Source organism: Coregonus clupeaformis, unplaced genomic scaffold (assembly GCF_020615455.1).
Source record: "Coregonus clupeaformis isolate EN_2021a unplaced genomic scaffold, ASM2061545v1 scaf0599, whole genome shotgun sequence".
In the NCBI taxonomy this organism is placed as follows: Eukaryota; Metazoa; Chordata; class Actinopteri; order Salmoniformes; family Salmonidae; genus Coregonus; species Coregonus clupeaformis.
The window spans coordinates 170,001-197,311 of NW_025534054.1; the positions used below are offsets into that span (position 1 = coordinate 170,001).

A 27,311-nucleotide genomic window follows, 5' to 3' on the forward strand; every position below is an offset into this window, starting at 1 on the left:
CGGAACTGCATCCCAAATGGTACCCTATCACTACTTTTGATCAGGGCCCATAGTGTATATATATATTATAGTGCACTACACTATGGGCCCTGATCAAAAGTTGTCCACTATAAAGGGAATAAGGTGCCATTTGGGACACATCCCCAGAAACACCCAGAAATATCCACTGCCATGATGGAGTCAGAGTGTAATGCCTAGGCTACTGCAGGGCTGATATTACCACCAGCACCACGGCTAAATCCCTCATTTAGACTTCTCAGGGCTGATATTAACACTAGCACCACAGCTAAATCACTCATTTAGACTTCTCAGGGCTGATATTAACACTAGCACCACAGCTAAAACACTCATTTAGACTTCTCAGGGCTGATATTAACACCAGCACCACAGCTAAATCACTCATTTAGACTTCTCAGGGCTGATATTAACACCAGCACCACAGCTAAATCCCTCATTTAGACTTCTCAGGGCTGATATTAACACTAGCTCCACAGCTAAATCACTCATTTAGACTTATCAGGGCTGATATTAACACTAGCACCACAGCTAAATCACTCATTTAGACTTCTCAGGGCTGATATTAACACTAGCACCACAGCTAAATCACTCATTTAGACTTCTCAGGGCTGATATTAACACTAGCACCACAGCTAAATCACTCATTTAGACTTCTCAGGGCTGATATTAACACCAGCACCACAGCTAAATCACTCATTTAGACTTCTCAGGGCTGATATTAACACTAGCACCACAGCTAAATCACTCATTTAGACTTCTCAGGGCTGATATTAACACTAGCACCACAGCTAAATCACTCATTTAGACTTCTCAGGGCTGATATTAACACTAGCACCACAGCTAAATCACTCATTTAGACTTCTCAGGGCTGATATTAACGCTAGCACCACAGCTAAATCACTCATTTAGACTTCTCAGGGCTGATATTAACACTAGCACCACAGCTAAATCACTCATTTAGACTTCTCAGGGCTGATATTAACACTAGCACCACAGCTAAATCACTCATTTAGACTTCTCAGGGCTGATATTAACACTAGCACCACAGCTAAATCACTCATTTAGACTTCTCAGGGCTGATATTAACACTAGCACCACAGCTAAATCACTCATTTAGACTTCTCAGGGCTGATATTAACACTAGCACCACAGCTAAATCACTCATTTAGACTTCTCAGGGCTGATATTAACACTAGCACCACAGCTAAATCACTCATTTAGACTTCTCAGGGCTGATATTAACACTAGCACCACAGCTAAATCACTCATTTAGACTTCTCAGGGCTGATATTAACACTAGCCCCACAGCTAAATCACTCATTTAGACTTCTCAGGGCTGATATTAACACTAGCACCACAGCTAAATCACTCATTTAGACTTCTCAGGGCTGATATTAACACTAGCACCACAGCTAAATCACTAATTTAGACTTCTCAGGGCTGATATTATCACCAGCACCACAGCTAAATCACTCATTTAGACTTCTCAGGGCTGATATTAACACCAGCACCACAGCTAAATCACTCATTTAGACTTCTCAGGGCTGATATTAACACTAGCACCACAGCTAAATCACTAATTTAGACTTCTCAGGGCTGATATTAACACTAGCACCACAGCTAAATCACTCATTTAGACTTCTCCTCAATTAAAAAAATTTCATGCCCCCCCTCCTCGACTTTTCCTAAATAAGTCTATGTAACACACTGTCGTTGTTTGAATCTTAATATCACAAACAGAACGGGTGTTATAACCAGTTTAAAGAGGGCAAGTCATTTTGTTATGGTTTTCCCAGTTGCGCCCCTCTTTCTCCCGACAGTTGAAGGTGCCGTGCCCAGTTGATGATCACTCCGCTAATTGCCTCGAAACTGAACCGAAACTAATTTCACACATATAATAAACACACATTAAATAAATGAAGCAGAGGTGTGACCAAGTCAGTATTATTAATGTCTGAAGCAAGTCAAGTCGAGTCACATTTTTGACCCACAAACCCCCAAAAGGAGTGGTTCAAAGCGTGATGATGTGATGGCGCCGGAGGGGATGGCTGCCGTTTTAAGGACTCTTAACCAAACAAGCTATTTTATTTGTTTTTTCTCATTGTTTGTAACTTATTTTGTACATAATGTTGCTGCTACCGTCTCTTATGACCGAAAAGAGCTTCTGGACATCAGAACAGCGATTACTCACCTTGAACTGGCCAAATAATTTTTCTTTAATGAGTCGGATGAGAGGGATTTGCTCCAGACACCCGACAGGGCCCTCATCCCCGTCATTCACAGTAGAAAGAAAAGGAGATATTGCGTAAGGAGATCGGGGTGCTTGGTAAGGAGCCGGCGACGAGTGGCTAATCTGCCTTTGCCATCGATACTATTGGCCAACTTACAATCGCTTGATAATAAAGTGGACGAACTACAGGCAGGAATATCCTACCAACGGGACATTAAACACTGTAATATCTTATGTTTCACCGAGTCGTGGCTGAACGAAGACATGAATAACATACAGCTGGTGGGTTATACACTGTATCGGCAGGATAGAACAGCAGCCTCTTGTATTTTTGTAAACAACAGCTGGTGCACGATATCTAAGGAAGTCTCGATGTTTTGCTCGCCTGAGGTAGAGTATCTCATGATAAGCTGCAGACCCACTATTTACCAAGAGAGTTTTCATCTATATTCGTCGTAGCTGTCTATTTACCACCACAAACCGATGCTGGAACTAAAACCGCACTCAATGAACTGTATACGTGACAGGGGACTTTAATGCAGGGAAACTTTTAAAAAACTCTAGAGACCACCTTTACTCCACACACAGAGACACGTACAAAGCTCTCCCTCGCCCTCCATTTGGCAAATCTGACCATAATTATATCCTCCTGATTCCTGCTTACAAGCAAAAACTAAAGCAGGAAGCACCAGTGACTCCGTCAATACAGAAGTGGTCAGATGAAGCAGATGCTAAGCTACAGGACTGTTTTGCTAGCACAGACTGGAATATGTTCCGGGACTCATCCGATGGCATTGAGGAGTATACCACATCAGTCACTGGCTTCATCAATAAGTGCATCGATGACGTCGTCCCCACAGTGACCGTACGAACATACCACAACCAGAAGCCATGGATTACAGGCAACATCCGCACTGAGCTAAAAGGGTAGAGCTTATAAGAAATCCCGCTATGCCCTCCGACTAACCATCAAACAGGCAAAGAGTCAATACAGGACTAAGATTTAATCGTACTACACCGGCTCTGATGCTCGTCGGATGTGGCAGGGCTTGCAAACTATTACAGACTACAAAAGGGAAGCACAGCCGCGAGCTGCCCAGTGACACAAGCCTACCAGACGAGCTAAATCACTTCTATGCTCGCTTCGAGGCAAGTAACACTGAAACATGCGTGAGAGCATCAGCTGTTCCTGACGACTGTGTGATCACGCTCTCCGTAGCTGATGTGAGTAAGACCTTTAAACAGGTCAACATTCACAAGGCCGCAGGGCCAGACGGATTAACAGGATGTGTACTCCGAGCATGCGCTGACCAACTGGCAAGTGTCTTCACTGACATTTTCAACCTCTCTCTGTCTGAGTCTGTAATACCAACATGTTTCAAGCAGACCACCATAGTCCCTGTGCCCAAGAACACTAAGGTAACCTGCCTAAATGACTACCGACCCGTAGCACTCACGTCTGTAGCCATGAAGTGCTTTGAAAGGCTGGTCATGGCTCACATTAACACCATTATCCCAGAAACTCTAGACCCACTCCAATTTGCATACCGCCCCCAACAGATCCACAGATGATGCAATCTCTATTGCACTCCACACTGCCCTTTCACACCTGGACAAAAGGAACACCTATGTCAGAATGCTATTCATTGACTACAGCTCAGCGTTCAACACCATAGAGCCCTCAAAGCTCATCACTAAGCTAAGGACCCTGGGACTAAACATCTCCCTCTGCAACTGGATCCTGGACTTCCTGACGGGCCACCCCCAGGTGGTAAGGGTAGGTAACAACACATCTGCCACACTGATCCTCAACACAGGGGGCCCCTCAGGGGTGCGTGCTCAGTCCCCTCCTGTACTCCCTGTTCACTCATGACTGCATGGCCAGGCACGACTCCAACACCATCATTAAGTTTGCCGATGACACAACAGTGGTAGGCCTGATCACCGACAATGACGAGACAGCCTATAGGGAGGAGGTCAGAGACCTGGCCGTGTGGTGCCAGGATAACAACCTCTTCCTCAACGTGATCAAGACAAAGGAGATGATTCTGGACTACAGGAAAAAGAAGAGGACCCAGCACGCCCCCATTCTCATCGTTGGGGCTGTAGTGGAGCGGGTCGAGAGCTTCAAGTTCCTTGATGTCCACATCACCAACAAATTGGTCCAAGCACACCAAGACAGTCGTGAAGAGGGCATGACAAAGCCTATTCCCCCTCAGGAGACTGAAAATATTTGGCATGGGTCCTCAGATCCTCAAAAAGGTTATACAGCTGCACCATCGAGAGCATCCTGACTGGTTGCATCACTGCCTGGTATGGCAACTGTTCGGCCTCCGACCGCAAGGCACTACAGTACATCACGAATTTGGCTGTCTGGGAGTCTGTCTGGGAGTCTGTATCTGGCTGATTGGTTGTGTGAGAGGAATATTGATGCCTAAATTCAACTTCTAGAACTCAAAGCATGGTGTCTCTCCCACTGACTCCCAATAGCCTGATCAACCAGGTAGGTTGGAAAGAGACTTACACAGCATGGTGTCTCTCCCACTGACTCCCAATAGCCTGATCCACCAGGTAGGTTGGAAAGAGACTTACACAGCATGGTGTCTCTCCCACTGACTCCCAATAGCCTGATCCACCAGGTAGGTTGGAAAGAGACTTACACAGCATGGTGTCTCTCCCACTGACTCCCAATAGCCTGATCCACCAGGTAGGTTGGAAAGAGACTTACACAGCATGGTGTCTCTCCCACTGACTCCCAATAGCCTGATCCACCAGGTAGGTTGGAAAGAGACTTACACAGCATGGTGTCTCTCCCACTGACTCCCAATAGCCTGATCCACCAGGTAGGTTGGAAAGAGACTTACACAGCATGGTGTCTCTCCCACTGACTCCCAATAGCCTGATCCACCAGGTAGGTTGGAAAGAGACTTACACAGCATGGTGTCTCTCCCACTGACTCCCAATAGCCTGATCCACCAGGTAGGTTGGAAAGAGACTTACACAGCATGGTGTCTCTCCCACTGACTCCCAATAGCCTGATCAACCAGGCAGCAGTCCTATACCTATTTATGATTAAGGGGTTGTAAAAGATTCTGCCGTTTTTATATAACAGAAGTATATTTATGAAGCACAGAGGAACTCCATTGATATAAATTATACTCCTTTATCTCTATGAGAAATGAAACTCTTTGAAGACGAACTCTCTAGAGTAGCGTCCAAAATGGCACCCTATATATATTGAACAAAAATATAAACCCAACATGCAACAACTTCAAAGATTTTACTGAGTTACATTATTATATAAGGAAATCAGTCAATTGAAATAAATTCATTAGGCCCTAATCTATGGATTTCACATTACTGGAAATACAGATTTGCATCTGTTGGTCACAGATACCATTAAAAAAGTAGGGGCATGGATCAGAAAACCAGTCAGTATCTGGTGTGATCACCATTTGCCTCATGCAGCGTGACACATCTCCTTCGCATAGAGTTGATCAGGCTGTTGATTATGGCCTGTGGAATGTTGTCCCACTCCTCTTCAATGGCTGTGTGACGTTGCTGGATATTGTCGGGAACTGGAACACGCTGTCGTACATGTCGATCCAGAGCATCCCAAACATGCTCAATGGGTGACATGTCTGGTGAGTATGCAGGCCATGGAAGAATCTGTGAAATCTTCAGATTCCAGGATTTGTGTACAGATCCTTGCGACATGTACCCATGCATTATCATGCTGAAACATGAGGTGATGGCGGCGGATGAATGGCACGACAATGGGCCTCAGGATCTTGTCACGGTATCTCTGTGCATTCAAATTGCAATTGATAAAATGCAATTGTGTTTGTTGTCCGTAGCTTATGCCTGCCCATACCATAACCCCACCGCCACCATGGGGCACTCTGTTTACAACGTTGGAGGTGGCTTATGGTAGAGAACTGAACATTCAATTCTCTGGCAACAGCTATGGTGGACGTTCCTGCAGTCAGCTGCAATTGCACACTCCCTCAAAATGTGAGACATCTGTGGCATTGTGTTGTGTGACAAAACTGCACATTTTAAAGTGGCCTTTTTATTGTCCCCAGCACAAGGTGTATCTGTGTAACAACCATGCTGTTTAATCATCTTCTTGATATGCCACACCTGTCAGGTGGGTGGATTATATTGGTAAAGGAGAAATGCTCACTAACAGGGATGTAAACATATTTGTGCCCAAATTTGAGAGAAATAAGCTTTTTGTGCGTATGGTACATTTCTGGGATCTTTTATTTCAGCTCCTGAAACATGGGACCAACACTTTACATGTTGCGTTTATATTTTTGTTCAGTGTAGTGTAGTGCCCTATTCCCTTTACAGTGCACTACTTTAGACCAGGGCGCATAGGGAACAGGGTGCTATTTGGGATGCAGACTAAGTGAAAAATGGCCAGCCAAGAGGAGTTGTGATTTTCGCTCTCCAAATCCGTTTGACAGTTTAGTCGACATAGTTGAGCATATTTCAACCAGAGTCTGGGTAGGCCTCTCTCTATGCCCCAGAGTCTGGGTAGGCCTCTCTCTATGCCCCAGAGTCTGGGTAGGCCTCTCTCTATGCCCCAGAGTCTGGGTAGGCCTCTCTCTATGCCCCAGAGTCTGGGTAGGCCTCTCTCTATGCCCCAGAGTCTGGGTAGGCATCTCTCTATGCCCCTAACTCACTTTCATTGGATGGCTTCACCCAAACACTTCAGCTTACTGGCTGAGCATGATGTGTTTTCATTGGCTCTTAACTCTCTGTTGTTTCTCTGTTTAAATAGACCATAACACATTTCAAAAGTGTAAAGATATTAACAAGTGGATAACAGGGTGAAACTTATGCAAAAACACAAATAAACGTGTATCCGCGCACACACACACACACACACACACACACACACTCACACACACTCACACACACACACACACACACACACACACTCTTACCTCCGAGGACTGCAGAAGAGCATCTTTCTCACTCAACCGGTCTTCATAAGCCAGCAACAATGGAGATAAATACTTCATGTCCAGCTGAGAGACAGAATGGATCAAAACAGAGGTTAGAGTTTAGCCATCAGCAATATATCACACCCACCGCTGGTTTCCAGGACAAAGATTAAGCCTCGACCTGGACTAAAAAGCAAACTCAATGGAGAATCTAAATCTGTGTTGGCAGTCAGACGTCTACAGTGAGCGGTCCCTAAAACAGAGTGCTCTAAACGATCAGCTGATGAACGTTAGAGGATCTCTAGGGATAGCTAAGAATTACCAAGGATCTCTAGGGATAGCTAAGGATTACCAAGGATCTCTAGGGATAGCTAAGGATTACCAAGGATCTCTAGGGATAGCTAAGGATTACCAAGGATCTCAAGGGATCGCTAAGGATTACCAAAGATGTCTAGGGATAGCTAAGGATTACCAAGGATCTCTAGGGATAGCTAAGGATTACCAAGGATATCTAGGGATAGCTAAGGATTACCAAGGATCTCTAGGGATCCCTAAGGATTACCAAGGATCTCTAGGGATAGCTAGAGATAGCTAAGGATTACCAAGGATTGCTAAGGATCGCTAGAGATAGCTAAGGATAACCAAGGATTGTTAAGGATCCCTAGGTATGGCTAAGGATAACCAATGATTGCTAAAGATCGCTAGGGATAGCTAAGGATAACCAAGGATAACCGAGGATCGCTAAGGATCGCTAGGGATCTCTAAGGATCGCTAGGGATCTCTAGGGATAGCTAAGGATAACCAAGGATCGATAAGGGTCATTAGGGATAGCTAAGGATAACCAAGGATCGCTAAGGATCGCTAAGGATAACCAATGATTGTTAAGGATTGCAAAGGATTACTAAGAATTGCTAGGGATAGCTAAGGATAACCAATGATCTCTAGGGATAGCTAAGGATAATCAAGGATCACTAAGGATAGCTAGGGATTACTAAGGATACCCAAGGATCGCTAAGGATCGCTATGGATAGCTAAGGATCGCTAAGGATAACCAAGGATCGCTAAGGATTGCTAAGGATAGCTACGGATTGCTAAGGATTGCTAAGGATCGCTAAGGATCGCAAAGGATGACTAAGAATTGCTAGGGATAGCTAATAATAGCAAATTATCACTAAGGATCGCTATGGATCGCTAGTGATTGCTAAGGATCACTAAGGATCGCTAAGGATAGCTGAGGATTGCTACGGGTCGCTCAGGATTGCTAAGGATTGCGAAAAATCACTAGGGATAGCTAAGGATAGCTGATGATCGCTAAGGACCGCTAGGGATTGCTAGGGATCGCTAGGGATAGCTAAGAATTGCTAAGGATCGCTAGAGATAGCTAAGGATTGCTAAGGATCACTAGGGATCGCTAAGGATTGGGCTCATAATTCACTGCTATAAATATTAGAAGACAATGACACTGTTTCTAGAGGAGGAAACCATGAGAAGGTCTGAGTGACTGACCAGCCAGGGGGGAGCAGATCCTTTAAGTGGCAGGCCACGGGTTCTGGAGCTCTGGAAGACATGGAGAGAGAACCTTAATACAGAAACTACAGGACATCTATACATTTACATTTTTTTTACATTTTAGTCATTTAGCAGACGCTCTTATCCAGAGCGACTTACAGTTAGTGAGTGCATACATTATTATTATATATATTATTTTTATACTGGCCCCCCGTGGGAATCGAACCCACAACCCTGGCGTTGCAAACGCCATGCTCTACCAACTGAGCTACATCCCTGCCGGCCATTCCCTCCCCTACCCTGGACGACGCTGGGCCAATTGTGCGCCGCCCCGCATATACTTCTATAACCACATTACTACAGTAACTACAGGACATCTATACATCTATAACCACATTACTACAGTAACTACAGGACATCTATAACCACATTACTACAGTAACTACAGGACATCTATACATCTAGAACCACATTACTACAGTAACTACAGGACATCTATACATCTAGAACCGCATTACTACAGTAACTACAGGACATCTATACATCTAGAACCGCATTACTACAGTAACTACAGGACATCTATACATCTATAACCACATTACTACAGTAACTACAGGACATCTATACATCTATAACCACATTACTACAGTAACTACAGGACATCTATACATCTAGAACCATATTACTACAGTAACTACAGGACATCTATACATCTAGAACCGCATTACTACAGTAACTACAGGACATCTATAACCACATTACTACAGTAACTACAGGACATCTATACATCTATAACCACATTACTACAGTAACTACAGGACATCTATACATCTATAACCACATTACTACAGTAACTACAGGACATCTATACATCTATAACCACATTACTACAGTAACTACAGGACATCTATAACCACATTACTACAGTAACTACAGGACATCTATACATCTAGAACCACATTACTACAGTAACTACAGGACATCTATAACCACATTACTACAGTAACTACAGGACATCTATACATCTAGAACCGCATTACTACAGTAACTACAGGACATCTATAACCACATTACTACAGTAACTACAGGACATCTATACATCTATAACCACATTACTACAGTAACTACAGGACATCTATACATCTATAACCACATTACTACAGTAACTACAGGACATCTATAACCACATTACTACAGTAACTACAGGACATCTATACATCTAGAACCACATTACTACAGTAACTACAGGACATCTATACATCTATAACCACATTACTACAGTAACTACAGGACATCTATACATCTATAACCACATTACTACAGTAACTACAGGACATCTATAACCACATTACTACAGTAACTACAGGACATCTATACATCTATAACCACATTACTACAGTAACTACAGGACATCTATAACCACATTACTACAGTAACTACAGGACATCTATACATCTATAACCACATTACTACAGTAACTACAGGACATCTATACATCTATAACCACATTACTACAGTAACTACAGGACATCTATAACCACATTACTACAGTAACTACAGGACATCTATACATCTAGAACCACATTACTACAGTAACTACAGGACATCTATAACCACATTACTACAGTAACTACAGGACATCTATACATCTATAGCCACATTACTACAGTAACTACAGGACATCTATACATCTATAACCACATTACTACAGTAACTACAGAACATCTATACATCTATAACCACATTACTACAGTAACTACAGGACATCTATACATCTATAACCACATTACTACAGTAACTACAGGACATCTATACATCTATAACCACATTACTACAGTAACTACAGGACATCTATAACCACATTACTACAGTAACTACAGGACATCTATACATCTATAACCACATTACTACAGTAACTACAGGACATCTCTACATCTAGAACCACATTACTACAGTAACTACAGGACATCTATACATCTATAACCACATTACTACAGTAACTACAGGACATCTATACATCTATAACCACATTACTACAGTAACTACAGGACATCTATAACCACATTACTACAGTAACTACAGGACATCTATACATCTATAGCCACATTACTACAGTAACTACAGGACATCTATACATCTATAACCACATTACTACAGTAACTACAGAACATCTATACATCTATAACCACATTACTACAGTAACTACAGGACATCTATACATCTATAACCACATTACTACAGTAACTACAGGACATCTATACATCTATAACCACATTACTACAGTAACTACAGGACATCTATAACCACATTACTACAGTAACTACAGGACATCTATACATCTAGAACCACATTACTACAGTAACTACAGGACATCTATACATCTAGAACCACATTACTACAGTAACTACAGGACATCTATACATCTAGAACCACATTACTACAGTAACTACAGGACATCTATACATCTATAACCACATTACTACAGTAACTACAGGACATCTATACATCTATAACCACATTACTACAGTAACTACAGGACATCTATACATCTAGAACCACATTACTACAGTAACTACAGGACATCTATACATCTAGAACCACATTACTACAGTAACTACAGGACATCTATACATCTATAACCACATTACTACAGTAACTACAGGACATCTATACATCTATAACCACATTACTACAGTAACTACAGGACATCTATACATCTATAACCGCATTACTACAGTAACTACAGGACATCTATAACCACATTACTACAGTAACTACAGGACATCTATACATCTAGAACCACATTACTACAGTAACTACAGGACATCTATACATCTATAACCACATTACTACAGTAACTACAGGACATCTATACATCTATAACCACATTACTACAGTAACTACAGGACATCTATACATCTATAACCACATTACTACAGTAACTACAGGACATCTATACATCTATAACCATATTACTACAGTAACTACAGGACATCTATACATCTATAACCACATTACTACAGTAACTACAGGACATCTATACATCTAGAACCACATTACTAGAGTAACTACAGGACATCTATACATCTATAACCACATTACTACAGTAACTACAGGACATCTATACATCTAGAACCACATTACTACAGTAACTACAGGACATCTATACATCTATAACCACATTACTACAGTAACTACAGGACATCTATACATCTATAACCACATTACTACAGTAACTACAGGACATCTATACATCTATAACCACATTACTACAGTAACTACAGGACATCTATACATCTATAACCACATTACTACAGTAACTACAGGACATCTATACATCTATAACCACATTACTACAGTAACTACAGGACATCTATACATCTATAACCACATTACTACAGTAACTACAGGACATCTATACATCTATAACCACATTACTACAGTAACTACAGGACATCTATACATCTATAACCACATTACTACAGTAACTACAGGACATCTATACATCTATAACCACATTACTACAGTAACTACAGGACATCTATACATCTATAACCACATTACTACAGTAACTACAGGACATCTATACATCTATAACCACATTACTACAGTAACTACAGGACATCTATACATCTATAACCACATTACTACAGTAACTACAGGACATCTATACATCTAGAACCGCATTACTACAGTAACTACATTATCTATATATCCAGAATTCCACTAGTGGTACAGCTGTGGACAGAATACATCTATCTTCTAAATGCAGTTGCCTTAAAAAGAACATCAAATGTTTCCAGTTATCTGTTGTAATGTCATACAGACTTAGATTGGACTGGTAAAAGCCAACTGGACCAATGGCAGTCATACAGACGTATATCTCTCTATAATGTGATTGGACTGGTAAAAGCCAACTGGACCAATGGCAGTCATACAGACGTATATCTCTCTAAAATGTGATTGGACTGGTAAAAGCCAACTGGACCAATGGCAGTCATACAGACGTATATCTCTCTAAAATGTGATTGGACTGGTAAAAGCCAACTGGACCAATGGCAGTCATACAGACGTATATCTCTCTAAAATGTGATTGGACTGGTAGAAGCCAACTGGACCAATGGCAGTCATACAGACGTATATCTCTCTAAAATGTGATTGGACTGGTAGAAGCCAACTGGACCAATGGCAGTCATACAGACGTATATCTCTCTAAAATGTGATTGGACTGGTAAAAGCCAACTGGACCAATGGCAGTCATACAGACATATATCTCTCTATAATGTGATTGGACTGGTAAAAGCCAACTGGACCAATGGCAGTCATACAGACGTATATCTCTCTAAAATGTGATTGGACTGGTAAAAGCCAACTGGACCAATGGCAGTCATACAGACGTATATCTCTCTAAAATGTGATTGGACTGGTAAAAGCCAACTGGACCAATGGCAGTCATACAGACGTATATCTCTCTAAAATGTGATTGGACTGGTAAAAGCCAACTGGACCAATGGCAGTCATACAGACGTATATCTCTCTAAAAGGTAAAAGCCAGTCTCCATTCTAGCTATAACACACTATCTCTCTACAATCTCCTCCTTATTCCTCTGACACTGAAGTGTGTCTGGTAGGTATAGTTAGGGTAGGTAGAGTTAGGGTAGGTATAGTTAGGGTAGGTATAGTTAGGGTAGGTATAGTTAGGGTAGGTAGAGTTAGGGTAAGTAGAGTTAGGGTAGGTATAGTTAGGGTAGGTAGAGTTAGGGTAGGTATAGTTAGGGTAGGTATAGTTAGGGTAGGTATAGTTAGGGTAGGTAGAGTTAGGGTAGGTAGAGTTAGGGTAGGTAGAGTTAGGGTAGGTAGAGTTAGGGTAGGTAGAGTTAGGGTAGGTATAGTTAGGGTAGGTATAGTTAGGGTAGGTAGAGTTAGGGTAGGTAGAGTTAGGGTAGGTATAGTTAGGGTAGGTAGAGTTAGGGTAGGTATAGTTAGGGTAGGTATAGTTAGGGTAGGTATAGTTAGGGTAGGTATAGTTAGGGTAGGTAGAGTTAGGGTAGGTATAGTTAGGGTAGGTATAGTTAGGGTAGGTATAGTTAGGGTAGGTATAGTTAGGGTAGGTATAGTTAGGGTAGGTAGAGTTAGGGTAGGTATAGTTAGGGTAGGTAGAGTTAGGGTAGGTATAGTTAGGGTAGGTAGAGTTAGGGTAGGTAGAGTTAGGGTAGGTAGAGTTAGGGTAGGTAGAGTTAGGGTAGGTATAGTTAGGGTAGGTATAGTTAGGGTAGGTAGAGTTAGGGTAGGTAGAGTTAGGGTAGGTATAGTTAGGGTAGGTAGAGTTAGGGTAGGTATAGTTAGGGTAGGTATAGTTAGGGTAGGTAGAGTTAGGGTAGGTATAGTTAGGGTAGGTAGAGTTAGGGTAGGTATAGTTAGGGTAGGTATAGTTAGGGTAGGTAGAGTTAGGGTAGGTATAGTTAGGGTAGGTATAGTTAGGGTAGGTATAGTTAGGGTAGGTATAGTTAGGGTAGGTAGAGTTACCTCTTCTTTACCCAGGGGTCTGAATCGTGTCTGGTAGGTATAGTTAGGGTAGGTAGAGTTAGGGTAGGTATAGTTAGGGTAGGTATAGTTAGGGTAGGTATAGTTAGGGTAGGTAGAGTTAGGGTAGGTAGAGTTAGGGTAGGTATAGTTAGGGTAGGTATAGTTACCTCTTCTTTCCCCAGGGGTCTGAAGCGTGTCTGGTAGCTATAGTTAGGGTAGGTATAGTTAGGGTAGCTAGAGTTAGGGTAGGTAGAGTTAGGGTAGGTAGAGTTAGGGTAGGTAGAGTTACGGTAGGTAGAGTTAGGGTAGGTATAGTTAGGGTAGGTATAGTTAGGGTAGGTAGAGTTAGGGTAGGTATAGTTAGGGTAGGTATAGTTAGGGTAGGTATAGTTACCTCTTCTTTCCCCAGGGGTCTGAAGCGTGTCTGGTAGCTATAGTTAGGGTAGGTATAGTTAGGGTAGGTATAGTTAGGGTAGGTATAGTTAGGGTAGGTATAGTTAGGGTAGGTATAGTTAGGGTAGCTAGAGTTAGGGTAGGTATAGTTAGGGTAGGTATAGTTAGGGTAGGTATAGTTAGGGTAGGTAGAGTTAGGGTAGGTATAGTTAGGGTAGGTATAGTTAGGGTAGGTATAGTTAGGGTAGGTATAGTTAGGGTAGGTATAGTTACCTCTTCTTTACCCAGGGGTCTGAAGTGTGTCTGGTAGGTATAGTTAGGGTAGATAGAGTTAGGGTAGGTATAGTTAGGGTAGGTAGAGTTACCTCTTCTTTACCCAGGGGTCTGAATCGTGTCTGGTAGGTATAGTTAGGGTAGGTATAGTTAGGGTAGGTATAGTTAGGGTAGGTAGAGTTAGGGTAGGTATAGTTAGGGTAGGTAGAGTTAGGGTAGCTATAGTTAGGGTAGGTATAGTTAGGGTAGGTAGAGTTAGGGTAGGTAGAGTTAGGGTAGGTAGAGTTACCTCTTCGTTACCCAGGGGTCTGAATCGTGTCTGGTAGCTATAGTTAGGGTAGGTATAGTTAGGGTAGGTATAGTTAGGGTAGGTAGAGTTAGGGTAGGTATAGTTATGGTAGGTATAGTTAGGGTAGGTATAGTTAGGGTAGGTATAGTTAGGGTAGGTATAGTTAGGGTAGGTATAGTTACCTCTTCTTTCCCCAGGGGTCTGAAGTGTGTCTGGTAGGTAGAGTTAGGGTAGGTATAGTTAGGGTAGGTATAGTTAGGGTAGGTAGAGTTAGGGTAGGTATAGTTAGGGTAGGTAGAGTTAGGGTAGGTATAGTTAGGGTAGGTATAGTTAGGGTAGGTATAGTTAGGGTAGGTAGAGTTAGGGTAGGTAGAGTTAGGGTAGGTATAGTTAGGGTAGGTATAGTTAGGGTAGGTATAGTTAGGGTAGGTATAGTTAGGGTAGGTAGAGTTAGGGTAGGTATAGTTAGGGTAGGTATAGTTAGGGTAGGTATAGTTAGGGTAGGTATAGTTAGGGTAGGTATAGTTAGGGTAGGTAGAGTTAGGGTAGGTATAGTTAGGGTAGGTAGAGTTAGGGTAGGTATAGTTAGGGTAGGTAGAGTTAGGGTAGGTAGAGTTAGGGTAGGTAGAGTTAGGGTAGGTAGAGTTAGGGTAGGTATAGTTAGGGTAGGTATAGTTAGGGTAGGTAGAGTTAGGGTAGGTAGAGTTAGGGTAGGTATAGTTAGGGTAGGTAGAGTTAGGGTAGGTATAGTTAGGGTAGGTATAGTTAGGGTAGGTATAGTTAGGGGTAGGTAGAGTTAGGGTAGGTATAGTTAGGGTAGGTAGAGTTAGGGTGAGGTATAGTTAGGGTAGGTATAGTTAGGGTAGGTAGAGTTAGGGTAGGTATAGTTAGGGTAGGTATAGTTAGGGTAGGTATAGTTAGGGTAGGTATAGTTAGGGTAGGTAGAGTTACCTCTTCTTTACCCAGGGGTCTGAATCGTGTCTGGTAGGTATAGTTAGGGTAGGTAGAGTTAGGGTAGGTATAGTTAGGGTAGGTATAGTTAGGGTAGGTATAGTTAGGGTAGGTATAGTTAGGGTAGGTAGAGTTAGGGTAGGTAGAGTTAGGGTAGGTATAGTTAGGGTAGGTATAGTTACCTCTTCTTTCCCCAGGGGTCTGAAGCGTGTCTGGTAGCTATAGTTAGGGTAGGTATAGTTAGGGTAGCTAGAGTTAGGGTAGGTAGAGTTAGGGTAGGTAGAGTTAGGGTAGGTAGAGTTACGGTAGGTAGAGTTAGGGTAGGTATAGTTAGGGTAGGTATAGTTAGGGTAGGTAGAGTTAGGGTAGGTATAGTTAGGGTAGGTATAGTTAGGGTAGGTATAGTTACCTCTTCTTTCCCCAGGGGTCTGAAGCGTGTCTGGTAGCTATAGTTAGGGTAGGTATAGTTAGGGTAGGTATAGTTAGGGTAGGTATAGTTAGGGTAGGTATAGTTAGGGTAGGTATAGTTAGGGTAGCTAGAGTTAGGGTAGCTAGAGTTAGGGTAGGTATAGTTAGGGTAGGTATAGTTAGGGTAGGTAGAGTTAGGGTAGGTATAGTTAGGGTAGGTATAGTTAGGGTAGGTATAGTTAGGGTAGGTATAGTTAGGGTAGGTATAGTTACCTCTTCTTTACCCAGGGGTCTGAAGTGTGTCTGGTAGGTATAGTTAGGGTAGATAGAGTTAGGGTAGGTATAGTTAGGGTAGGTAGAGTTACCTCTTCTTTACCCAGGGGTCTGAATCGTGTCTGGTAGGTATAGTTAGGGTAGGTATAGTTAGGGTAGGTATAGTTAGGGTAGGTAGAGTTAGGGTAGGTATAGTTAGGGTAGGTAGAGTTAGGGTAGCTATAGTTAGGGTAGGTATAGTTAGGGTAGGTAGAGTTAGGGTAGGTAGAGTTAGGGTAGGTAGAGTTACCTCTTCTTCAGGGGTCTGAATCGTGTCTGGTAGCTATAGTTAGGGTAGGTATAGTTAGGGTAGGTATAGTTAGGGTAGGTAGAGTTAGGGTAGGTATAGTTAGGGTAGGTATAGTTAGGGTAGGTATAGTTAGGGTAGGTATAGTTAGGGTAGGTATAGTTACCTCTTCTTTCCCCAGGGGTCTGAAGTGTGTCTGGTAGGTAGAGTTAGGGTAGGTATAGTTAGGGTAGGTATAGTTAGGGTAGGTAGAGTTAGGGTAGGTATAGTTAGGGTAGGTAGAGTTAGGGTAGGTATAGTTAGGGTAGGTATAGTTAGGGTAGGTATAGTTAGGGTAGGTATAGTTAGGGTAGGTATAGTTAGGGTAGGTATAGTTAGGGTAGGTATAGTTAGGGTAGGTATAGTTAGGGTAGGTAGAGTTAGGGTAGGTAGAGTTAGGGTAGGTAGAGTTAGGGTAGGTATAGTTAGGGTAGGTATAGTTAGGGTAGGTATAGTTAGGGTAGGTAGAGTTAGGGTAGGTATAGTTAGGGTAGGTATAGTTAGGGTAGGTATAGTTAGGGTAGGTATAGTTACCTCTTCTTTACCCAGGGGTCTGAAGTGTGTCTGGTAGGTATAGTTAGGGTAGGTAGAGTTAGGGTAGGTAGAGTTAGGGTAGGTAGAGTTACCTCTTCGTTACCCAGGGGTCTGAATCGTGTCTGGTAGCTATAGTTAGGGTAGGTATAGTTAGGGTAGGTAGAGTTAGGGTAGGTAGAGTTAGGGTAGGTATAGTTAGGGTAGGTATAGTTAGGGTAGTTATAGTTAGGGTAGGTATAGTTACCTCTTCTTTCCCCAGGGGTCTGAAGTGTGTCTGGTAGGTATAGTTAGGGTAGGTATAGTTAGGGTAGGTAGAGTTAGGGTAGGTAGAGTTAGGGTAGGTATAGTTAGGGTAGGTATAGTTAGGGTAGGTAGAGTTAGGGTAGGTATAGTTAGGGTAGGTATAGTTAGGGTAGGTAGAGTTAGGGGTAGGTATAGTTAGGGTAGGTAGAGTTAGGGTAGGTAGAGTTAGGGTAGGTATAGTTAGGGTAGGTATAGTTAGGGTAGGAGAGTTAGGGTAGGTGAGTAGGGTAGGTAGAGTTAGGGTAGGTATGAGTTAGGGTAGGTATAGTTAGGGTAGGTAGAGTTAGGGTAGGTAGAGTTGGGTAGGTATAGTTAGGGTAGGTATAGTTAGGGTAGGTAGAGTTAGGGTAGGTAGAGTTAGGGTAGGTAGAGTTAGGGTAGGTAGAGTTAGGGTAGGTATAGTTAGGGTAGGTATAGTTAGGGTAGGTATAGTTAGGGTAGGTAGAGTTACCTCTTCTTTCCCCAGGGGTCCGAATCGTGTCTGGTAGCTATAGTTAGGGTAGGTTAGTTAGGGTAGGTAGAGTTAGGGTAGGTATAGTTAGGGTAGGTAGAGTTAGGGTAGGTAGAGTTAGGGTAGGTATGAGTTAGGGTAGGTATAGTTAGGGTAGGTAGAGTTAGGGTAGGTATAGTTAGGGTAGGTAGAGTTAGGGTAGGTATAGTTAGGGTAGGTATAGTTAGGGTAGGTAGAGTTAGGGTAGGTAGAGTTAGGGTAGGTATAGTTAGGGTAGGTAGAGTTAGGGTAGGTGAGTTAGGGTAGGTATAGTTACTCTTCTGCAGGGCTGGTGTGTCTGGTAGGTATAGTTAGGGGGTATAGTTAGGGTAGGTATAGTTAGGGTGGTGAGTTGGGTAGGTAGAGTTAGGGTAGGTAGAGTTACCCCCAGGGGTCTGAATCGTGTCTGGTAGCTATAGTTAGGGTAGGTAGAGTTAGGGTAGGTATAGTTAGGGTAGGTAGAGTTAGGGTAGGTAGAGTTAGGGTAGGTAGAGTTAGGGTAGGTAGAGTTAGGGTAGGTATAGTTAGGGTAGGTAGAGTTAGGGTAGGTATAGTTAGGGTAGGTAGAGTTAGGGTAGGTAGAGTTAGGGTAGGTATAGTTAGGGTAGGTATAGTTAGGGTAGGTATAGTTAGGGTAGGTAGAGTTAGGGTAGGTATAGTTAGGGTAGGTATAGTTAGGGTAGGTATAGTTAGGGTAGGTATAGTTAGGGTAGGTATAGTTAGGGTAGGTATAGTTAGGGTAGGTATAGTTAGGGTAGGTAGAGTTAGGGTAGGTATAGTTAGGGTAGGTATAGTTAGGGTAGGTAGAGTTAGGGTAGGTAGAGTTAGGGAGTTTGGGTAGAGAGTTAGGGTAGGTAGAGTTAGGGTAGGTATAGTTAGGGTAGGTATAGTTAGGGTAGGTAGAGTTAGGGTAGGTATAGTTAGGGTAGGTAGAGTTAGGGTAGGTATAGTTAGGGTAGGTAGAGTTAGGGTAGGTATAGTTAGGGTAGGTAGAGTTAGGGTAGGTATAGTTAGGGTAGGTATAGTTAGGGTAGGTATAGTTAGGGTAGGTATAGTTACCTCTTCTTTCCCCAGGGGTCTGAATCGTGTCTGGTAGCTATAGTTAGGGTAGGTATAGTTAGGGTAGGTATATTACCGGAGGCGGTGGTATAGTTAGGGTAGGTATAGTTAGGGTAGGTAGAGTTAGGGTAGGTAGGTTGGGTAGGTAGAGTTGGGGTAGGTAGAGTTAGGGTAGGTAGAGTTGGGTAGGTATAGTTAGGGTAGGTAGAGTTAGGGTAGGTATAGTTAGGGTAGGTATAGTTAGGGTAGGTAGAGTTAGGGTAGGTGAGTTAGGGTAGGTATAGTTAGGGTAGGTAGAGTTAGGGTAGGTAGAGTTGGGTAGGTATAGTTAGGGTAGGTAGAGTTAGGGTAGGTATAGTTAGGGTAGGTATAGTTAGGGTAGGTAGGATAGTTAGGGTGGTATAGTTAGGGTAGGTAGAGGGTGTATGTTAGGGTGGTATAGTTACCTCTTCTTTCCCCAGGGGTCTGAATCGTGTCTGGTAGCTATAGTTAGGGTAGGTATAGTTAGGGTAGGTAGAGTTAGGGTAGGTATAGTTAGGGTAGGTATAGTTAGGGTAGGTATAGTTAGGGTAGGTATAGTTAGGGTAGGTAGAGTTAGGGTAGGTAGAGTTAGGGTAGGTATAGTTAGGGTAGGTAGAGTTAGGGTAGGTATAGTTAGGGTAGGTATAGTTAGGGTAGGTAGAGTTAGGGTAGGTAGAGTTAGGGTAGGTAGAGTTAGGGTAGGTAGAGTTAGGGTAGGTATAGTTAGGGTAGGTAGAGTTAGGGTAAGTAGAGTTAGGGTGGGTATAGTTAGGGTAGGTGGAGTTAGGGTAGGTATAGTTAGGGTAGGTATAGTTAGGGTAGGTAGAGTTAGGGTAGGTAGTTAGGGTAGGTAGAGTTAGGGTAGGTATAGTTAGGGTAGGTATAGTTAGGGTAGGTATAGCTAGGGTAGGTAGAGTTAGGGTAGGTATAGTTAGGGTGGTATAGCTAGGGAGGTAGAGTTAGGGTAGGTATAGTTAGGGTAGGTATAGTTGGGTAGGTATAGTTAGGGTAGGTATAGTTAGGGTAGGTATAGTTAGGGTCGGTAGAGTTAGGGTAGGTATAGTTAGGGTAGGTAGAGTTAGGGTGGTAGAGTTGGGTAGGTGGTTAGGGTGAGGTATAGTTAGGGTAGGTATAGTTAGGGTAGGTAGAGTTAGGGTAGGTAGAGTTAGGGTAGTATAGTTAGGGGTAGGTGAGTTAGGGTGGTAGAGTTAGGGTAGGTAGAGTTAGGGTAGGTATAGTTAGGGTAGGTAGAGTTAGGGTAGGTAGAGTTAGGGTAGGTAGAGTTAGGGTAGGTAGAGTTAGGGTAGGTATAGTTAGGGTAGGTATAGTTAAGGTAGGTATAGTTAGGGTAGGTATAGTTAGGGTAGGTATAGTTAGGGTAGGTATAGTTACCTCTTCTTTCCCCAGGGGTCTGAATCGTGTCTGGTAGCTATAGTTAGGGTGGTATAGCTAGGGGTAGGTGAGTTAGGGTGGTATAGTTAGGGTAGGTATAGTTACCTCTTCTTTACCCAGGGGTCTGAAGTGTGTCTGGTAGGTATAGTTAGGGTAGGTATAGTTAGGGTAGGTATAGTTAGGGTAGGTATAGTTAGGGTAGGTAGAGTTACCTCTTCTTTCCCCAGGGGTCTGAATCGTGTCTGGTAGCTATAGTTAGGGTAGGTAGAGTTAGGGTAGGTATAGTTAGGGTAGGTAGAGTTAGGGTAGGTAGAGTTAGGGTAGGTATAGTTAGGGTAGGTATAGTTAGGGTAGGTAGAGTTAGGGTAGGTAGAGTTAGGGTAGGTAGAGTTAGGGTAGGTAGAGTTAGGGTAGGTATAGTTAGGGTAGGTATAGTTAGGGTAGGTAGAGTTAGGGTAGGTATAGTTAGGGTAGGTATAGTTAGGGTAGGTATAGTTAGGGTAGGTATAGTTACCTCTTCTTTACCCAGGGGTCTGAATCGTGTCTGGTAGGTATAGTTAGGGTAGGTATAGTTAGGGTAGGTAGAGTTAGGGTAGGTAGAGTTAGGGTAGGTTGAGTTAGGGTAGGTAGAGTTAGGGTAGGTAGAGTTAGGGTAGGTATAGTTAGGGTAGGTATAGTTAGGGTAGGTATAGTTAGGGTAGGTATAGTTACCTCTTCTTTCCCCAGGGGTCTGAATCGTGTCTGGTAGCTATAGTTAGGGTAGGTATAGTTAGGGTAGGTATAGTTACCTCTTCTACGCAGGGTCTGAAGTGTGTCTGGTAGGTATAGTTAGGGTAGGTATAGTTAGGGTAGGTATAGTTAGGGTGGTATAGTTAGGGTAGGTATAGTTAGGGTAGGTAGAGTTACTTCCCAGGGGTCGAATCGTGTCTGGTAGCTATAGTTAGGGTAGGTAGAGTTAGGGTAGGTATAGTTAGGGTAGGTATAGTTAGGGTAGGTAGAGTTGGGGTAGGTATAGTTAGAGGTAGGTATAGTTAGGGTAGGTAGAGTTAGGGTAGGTATAGTTAGGGTAGGTAGAGTTAGGGTAGGTATAGTTAGGGTAGGTATAGTTAGGGTAGGTGTAGGGTATAGTTACCCTCCCAGGGTCTGAAGTGTGTCTGGTAGGTATAGTTAGGGTAGGTATAGTTAGGGTAGGTATAGTTAGGGTAGGTATAGTTAGGGTAGGTATAGTTAGGGTAGGTATAGTTAGGGTAGGTAGAGTTACCTCTTCTTTCCCCAGGGGTCTGAATCGTGTCTGGTAGCTATAGTTAGGGTAGGTAGAGTTAGGGTAGGTAGAGTTAGGGTAGGTATAGTTAGGGTAGGTAGAGTTAGGGTAGGTATAGTTAGGGTAGGTATAGTTAGGGTAGGTAGAGTTAGGGTAGGTATAGTTAGGGTAGGTAGAGTTAGGGTAGGAAAGTTAGGGTAGGTAGAGTTAGGGTGGGATAGTTAGGGTAGGTATAGTTAGGGTAGGTAGAGTTAGGGTAGGTATAGTTAGGGTAGGTATAGTTGGGTAGGTAGAGTTAGGGTAGGTATAGTTAGGGTAGGTATAGTTAGGGTAGGTATAGTTAGGGTAGGTATAGTTAGGGTAGGTAGAGTTACCTCTTCTTTCGCCAGGGGTCTGAATCGTGTCTGGTAGCTATAGTTAGGGTAGGTATAGTTAGGGTAGGTAGAGTTAGGGTAGGTATAGTTAGGGTAGGTAAAGTTAGGGTAGGTAGAGTTAGGGTAGGTAGAGTTAGGGTAGGTATAGTTAGGGTAGGTATAGTTAGGGTAGGTATAGTTAGGGTAGGTATAGTTAGGGTAGGTATAGTTAGGGTAGGTATAGTTAGGGTAGGTATAGTTCTTCCCCAGGGGTCTGAATCGTGTCTGGTAGCTATAGTTAGGGTAGGTATAGTTAGGGTAGGTATAGTTAGGGTAGGTATAGTTACCTCTTCTTTACCCAGGGGTCTGAATCGTGTCTGGTAGGTATAGTTAGGGTAGGTATAGTTAGGGTAGGTAGAGTTAGGGTAGGTAGAGTTAGGGTAGGTATAGTTAGGGTAGGTATAGTTAGGGTAGGTAGAGTTAGGGTAGGTATAGTTAGGGTGGTATAGTTAGGGTAGGTATAGTTAGGGTAGGTATAGTTAGGGTAGGTATAGTTACCCTCTTTCCCAGGGGTCTGAAGTGTGTCTGGTAGGTATAGTTAGGGTAGGTATAGTTAGGGTAGGTATAGTTAGGGTAGGTAGAGTTAGGGTAGGTAGAGTTAGGGTAGGTAGAGTTAGGGTAGGTACAGTTAGGGTAGGTAGAGTTAGGGTAGGTAGAGTTAGGGTAGGTATAGTTAGGGGTAGGTATGAGTTAGGGTAGGTATAGTTAGGGTAGGTATAGTTAGGGTAGGTATAGTTAGGGTAGGTAGAGTTAGGGTAGGTATAGTTAGGGTAGGTATAGTTAGGGTAGGTAGAGTTAGGGTAGGTATAGTTAGGGTAGGTATAGTTAGGGTAGGTAGAGTTAGGGTAGGTATAGTTAGGGTAGCTATAGTTAGGGTAGGTATAGTTAGGGTAGGTAGAGTTAGGGTAGGTAGAGTTAGGGTAGGTATAGTTAGGGTAGGTATAGTTAGGGTAGGTAGAGTTACCTCTTCTTTCCCCAGGGGTCTGAATCGTGTCTGGTAGCTATAGTTAGGGTAGGTATAGTTAGGGTAGGTATAGTTAGGGTAGGTATAGTTAGGGTAGGTATAGTTAGGGTAGGTATAGTTAGGGTAGGTAGAGTTAGGGTAGGTAGAGTTAGGGTAGGTATAGTTAGGGTAGGTAGAGTTAGGGTAGGTATAGTTAGGGTAGGTATAGTTAGGGTAGGTAGAGTTAGGGTAGGTAGAGTTAGGGTAGGTATAGTTAGGGTAGGTAGAGTTAGGGTAGGTAGAGTTAGGGTAGGTAGAGTTAGGGTAGGTAGAGTTAGGGTAGGTAGAGTTAGGGTAGGTATAGTTAGGGTAGGTATAGTTAGGGTAGGTAGAGTTAGGGTAGGTAGAGTTAGGGTAGGTATAGTTAGGGGTAGGTATAGCTAGGGTAGGTAGAGCTAGGGTAGGTATAGTTAGGGTAGGTATAGTTAGGGTAGGTAGAGTTAGGGTAGGTAGAGTTAGGGTAGGTATAGTTGGGTAGGTATAGTTAGGGTAGGTATAGTTAGGGTAGGTATGGGTTAGGGTAGGTATAGTTAGGGTAGGTAGAGTTAGGGTAGGTATGAGTTAGGGTAGGTGTAGTTAGGGTAGGTATAGTTAGGGTAGGTATAGTTAGGGTAGGTATAGTTAGGGTAGGTATAGTTAGGGCAGGTATAGTAGGGTAGGTATAGTTAGGGTAGGTAGAGTTAGGGTAGGTATAGTTAGGGTAGGTAGAGTTAGGGTAGGTAGAGTTAGGGTAGGTAGAGTTAGGGTAGGTATAGTTAGGGTAGGTATAGTTAGGGTAGGTAGAGTTAGGGTAGGTATAGTTAGGGTAGGTATAGTTAGGGTAGGTAGAGTTAGGGTAGGTAGAGTTAGGGTAGGTATAGTTAGGGTAGGTAGAGTTAGGGTAGGTAGAGTTAGGGTAGGTAGAGTTAGGTTAGGTAGAGTTAGGGTAGGTGTAGTTAGGGTAGGTATAGTTAAGGTAGGTATAGTTAGGGTAGGTATAGTTAGGGTAGGTATAGTTAGGGTAGGTATAGTTACCTCTTCTTTCCCCAGGGGTCTGAATCGTGTCTGGTAGCTATAGTTAGGGTAGGTATAGCTAGGGTAGGTAGAGTTAGGGTAGGTATAGTTAGGGTAGGTATAGTTACCTCTTCTTTACCCAGGGGTCTGAAGTGTGTCTGGTAGGTATAGTTAGGGTAGGTATAGTTAGGGTAGGTATAGTTAGGGTAGGTATAGTTAGGGTAGGTATAGTTACCTCTTCTTTCCCCAGGGGTCTGAATCGTGTCTGGTAGCTATAGTTAGGGTCCTCTGTAGCTCAGCTGGTAGAGCACGGCTGGTAACGCTGGGGGGTTCAGGATGCATAGTAGGGTAGGTACAGTTAGGGTAGGTAGAGTTAGGGTAGGTATAGTTAGGGTAATTAGTATTAGGGTAGGTAGAGTTAGGGTAGGTATAGTTAGGGTAGGTAGAGTTAGGGTAGGTAGAGTTAGGGTAGGTATAGTTAGGGTAGGTAGAGTTAGGGTAGGTAGAGTTAGGGTAGGTATAGTTAGGGTAGGTAGAGTTAGGGTAGGTATAGTTAGGGTAGGTATAGTTAGGGTAGGTAGAGTTAGGGTAGGTATAGTTAGGGTAGGTATAGTTAGGGTAGGTATAGTTAGGGTAGGTATAGTTACCCCCCAGGGGTCTGAATCGTGTCTGGTAGGTATAGTTAGGGTAGGTAGAGTTAGGGTAGGTAGAGTTAGGGTAGGTTGAGTTAGGGTAGGTAGAGTTAGGGTAGGTAGAGTTAGGGTAGGTATAGTTAGGGTAGGTATAGTTAGGGTAGGTATAGTTAGGGTAGGTATAGTTACCTCTTCTTTCCCCAGGGGTCTGAATCGTGTCTGGTAGCTATAGTTAGGGTAGGTATAGTTAGGGTAGGTATAGTTACCTCTTCTTTACCCAGGGGTCTGAAGTGTGTCTGGTAGGTATAGTTAGGGTAGGTATAGTTAGGGTAGGTATAGTTAGGGTAGGTATAGTTAGGGTAGGTATAGTTAGGGTAGGTAGAGTTACCTCTTCTTTCCCCAGGGGTCTGAATCGTGTCTGGTAGCTATAGTTAGGGTAGGTAGAGTTAGGGTAGGTATAGTTAGGGTAGGTATAGTTAGGGTAGGTAGAGTTAGGGTAGGTATAGTTAGGGTAGGTATGAGTTAGGTAGGTAGAGTTAGGGTAGGTATAGTTAGGGTAGGTAGAGTTAGGGTAGGTATAGTTAGGGTAGGTATAGTTAGGGTAGGTATAGTTAGGGTAGGTATAGTTAAGGGGAAGTGTCTGGTAGGTATAGTTAGGGTAGGTATAGTTAGGGTAGGTATAGTTAGGGTAGGTATAGTTAGGGTAGGTATAGTTAGGGTAGGTATAGTTAGGGTAGGTAGAGTTACCTCTTCTTTCCCCAGGGGTCTGAATCGTGTCTGGTAGCTATAGTTAGGGTAGGTAGAGTTAGGGTAGGTATAGTTAGGGTAGGTATAGTTAGGGTAGGTAGAGTTAGGTAGATATAGTTAGGGTAGGGTATAGTTAGGGTAGGTAGAGTTAGGGTAGGTATAGTTAGGGTAGGTAGAGTTAGGGTAGGGATAGTTAGGGTAGGTAGAGTTAGGGTAGGTATAGTTAGGGTAGGTATAGTTAGGGTAGGTAGAGTTAGGGTAGGTATAGTTAGGGTAGGTAAAGTTAGGGTAGGTATAGTTAGGGTAGGTATAGTTACCTCTTCTTTACCCAGGGGTCTGAAGTGTGTCTGGTAGGTATAGTTAGGGTAGGTATAGTTAGGGTAGGTATAGTTAGGGTAGGTATAGTTAGGGTAGGTATAGTTAGGGTAGGTATAGTTAGGGTAGGTAGAGTTACCTCTTCTTTCCCCAGGGGTCTGAATCGTGTCTGGTAGCTATAGTTAGGGTAGGTAGAGTTAGGGTAGGTATAGTTAGGGTAGGTATAGTTAGGGTAGGTAGAGTTAGGGTAGATATAGTTAGGGTAGGTATAGTTAGGGTAGGTAGAGTTAGGGTAGGTATAGTTAGGGTAGGTAGAGTTAGGGTAGGGATAGTTAGGGTAGGTAGAGTTAGGGTAGGTATAGTTAGGGTAGGTATAGTTAGGGTAGGTAGAGTTAGGGTAGGTATAGTTAGGGTAGGTAAAGTTAGGGTAGGTAGAGTTAGGGTAGGTAGAGTTAGGGTAGGTATAGTTAGGGTAGGTATAGTTAGGGTAGGTATAGTTAGGGTAGGTAGAGTTACCTCTTCTTTCCCCAGGGGTCTGAATCGTGTCTGGTAGCTATAGTTAGGGTAGGTAGAGTTAGGGTAGGTAGAGTTAGGGTAGGTATAGTTAGGGTAGGTAAAGTTAGGGTAGGTAGAGTTAGGGTAGGTAGAGTTAGGGTAGGTATAGTTAGGGTAGGTAGAGTTAGGGTAGGTATAGTTAGGGTAGGTATAGTTAGGGTAGGTATAGTTAGGGTAGGTATAGTTAGGGTAGGTATAGTTAGGGTAGGTATAGTTACCTCTTCTTTCCCCAAGGGTCTGAATCGTGTCTGGTAGCTATAGTTAGGGTAGGTATAGTTAGGGTAGGTATAGTTAGGGTAGGTATAGTTACCTCTTCTTTACCCAGGGGTCTGAATCGTGTCTGGTAGGTATAGTTAGGGTAGGTATAGTTAGGGTAGGTAGAGTTAGGGTAGGTAGAGTTAGGGTAGGTAGAGTTAGGGTAGGTATAGTTAGGGTAGGTATAG

At 43.0% G+C, this 27,311-nt stretch overlaps 1 protein-coding gene across 2 annotated transcripts in view; it reads right to left on the reverse strand.

Moving 5' to 3' along the window:
* cep89 (centrosomal protein 89) overlaps positions 1-27,311 on the reverse strand; it is a 266,004-nt gene that overhangs the window by 154,634 nt on the left and 84,059 nt on the right. The window contains exons 11-12 of one of the 2 annotated variants that reach the window (XM_045216076.1): positions 8,710-8,760; positions 7,204-7,287 (exon numbers count right to left, since the gene is read on the reverse strand). In XM_045216076.1, coding sequence (XP_045072011.1) covers positions 7,204-7,287; positions 8,710-8,760 — 135 coding nt within the window. The remainder of the gene's footprint in view (positions 1-7,203; positions 7,288-8,709; positions 8,761-27,311) is intronic. The other variant, XM_045216077.1, reaches the window with a different exon arrangement.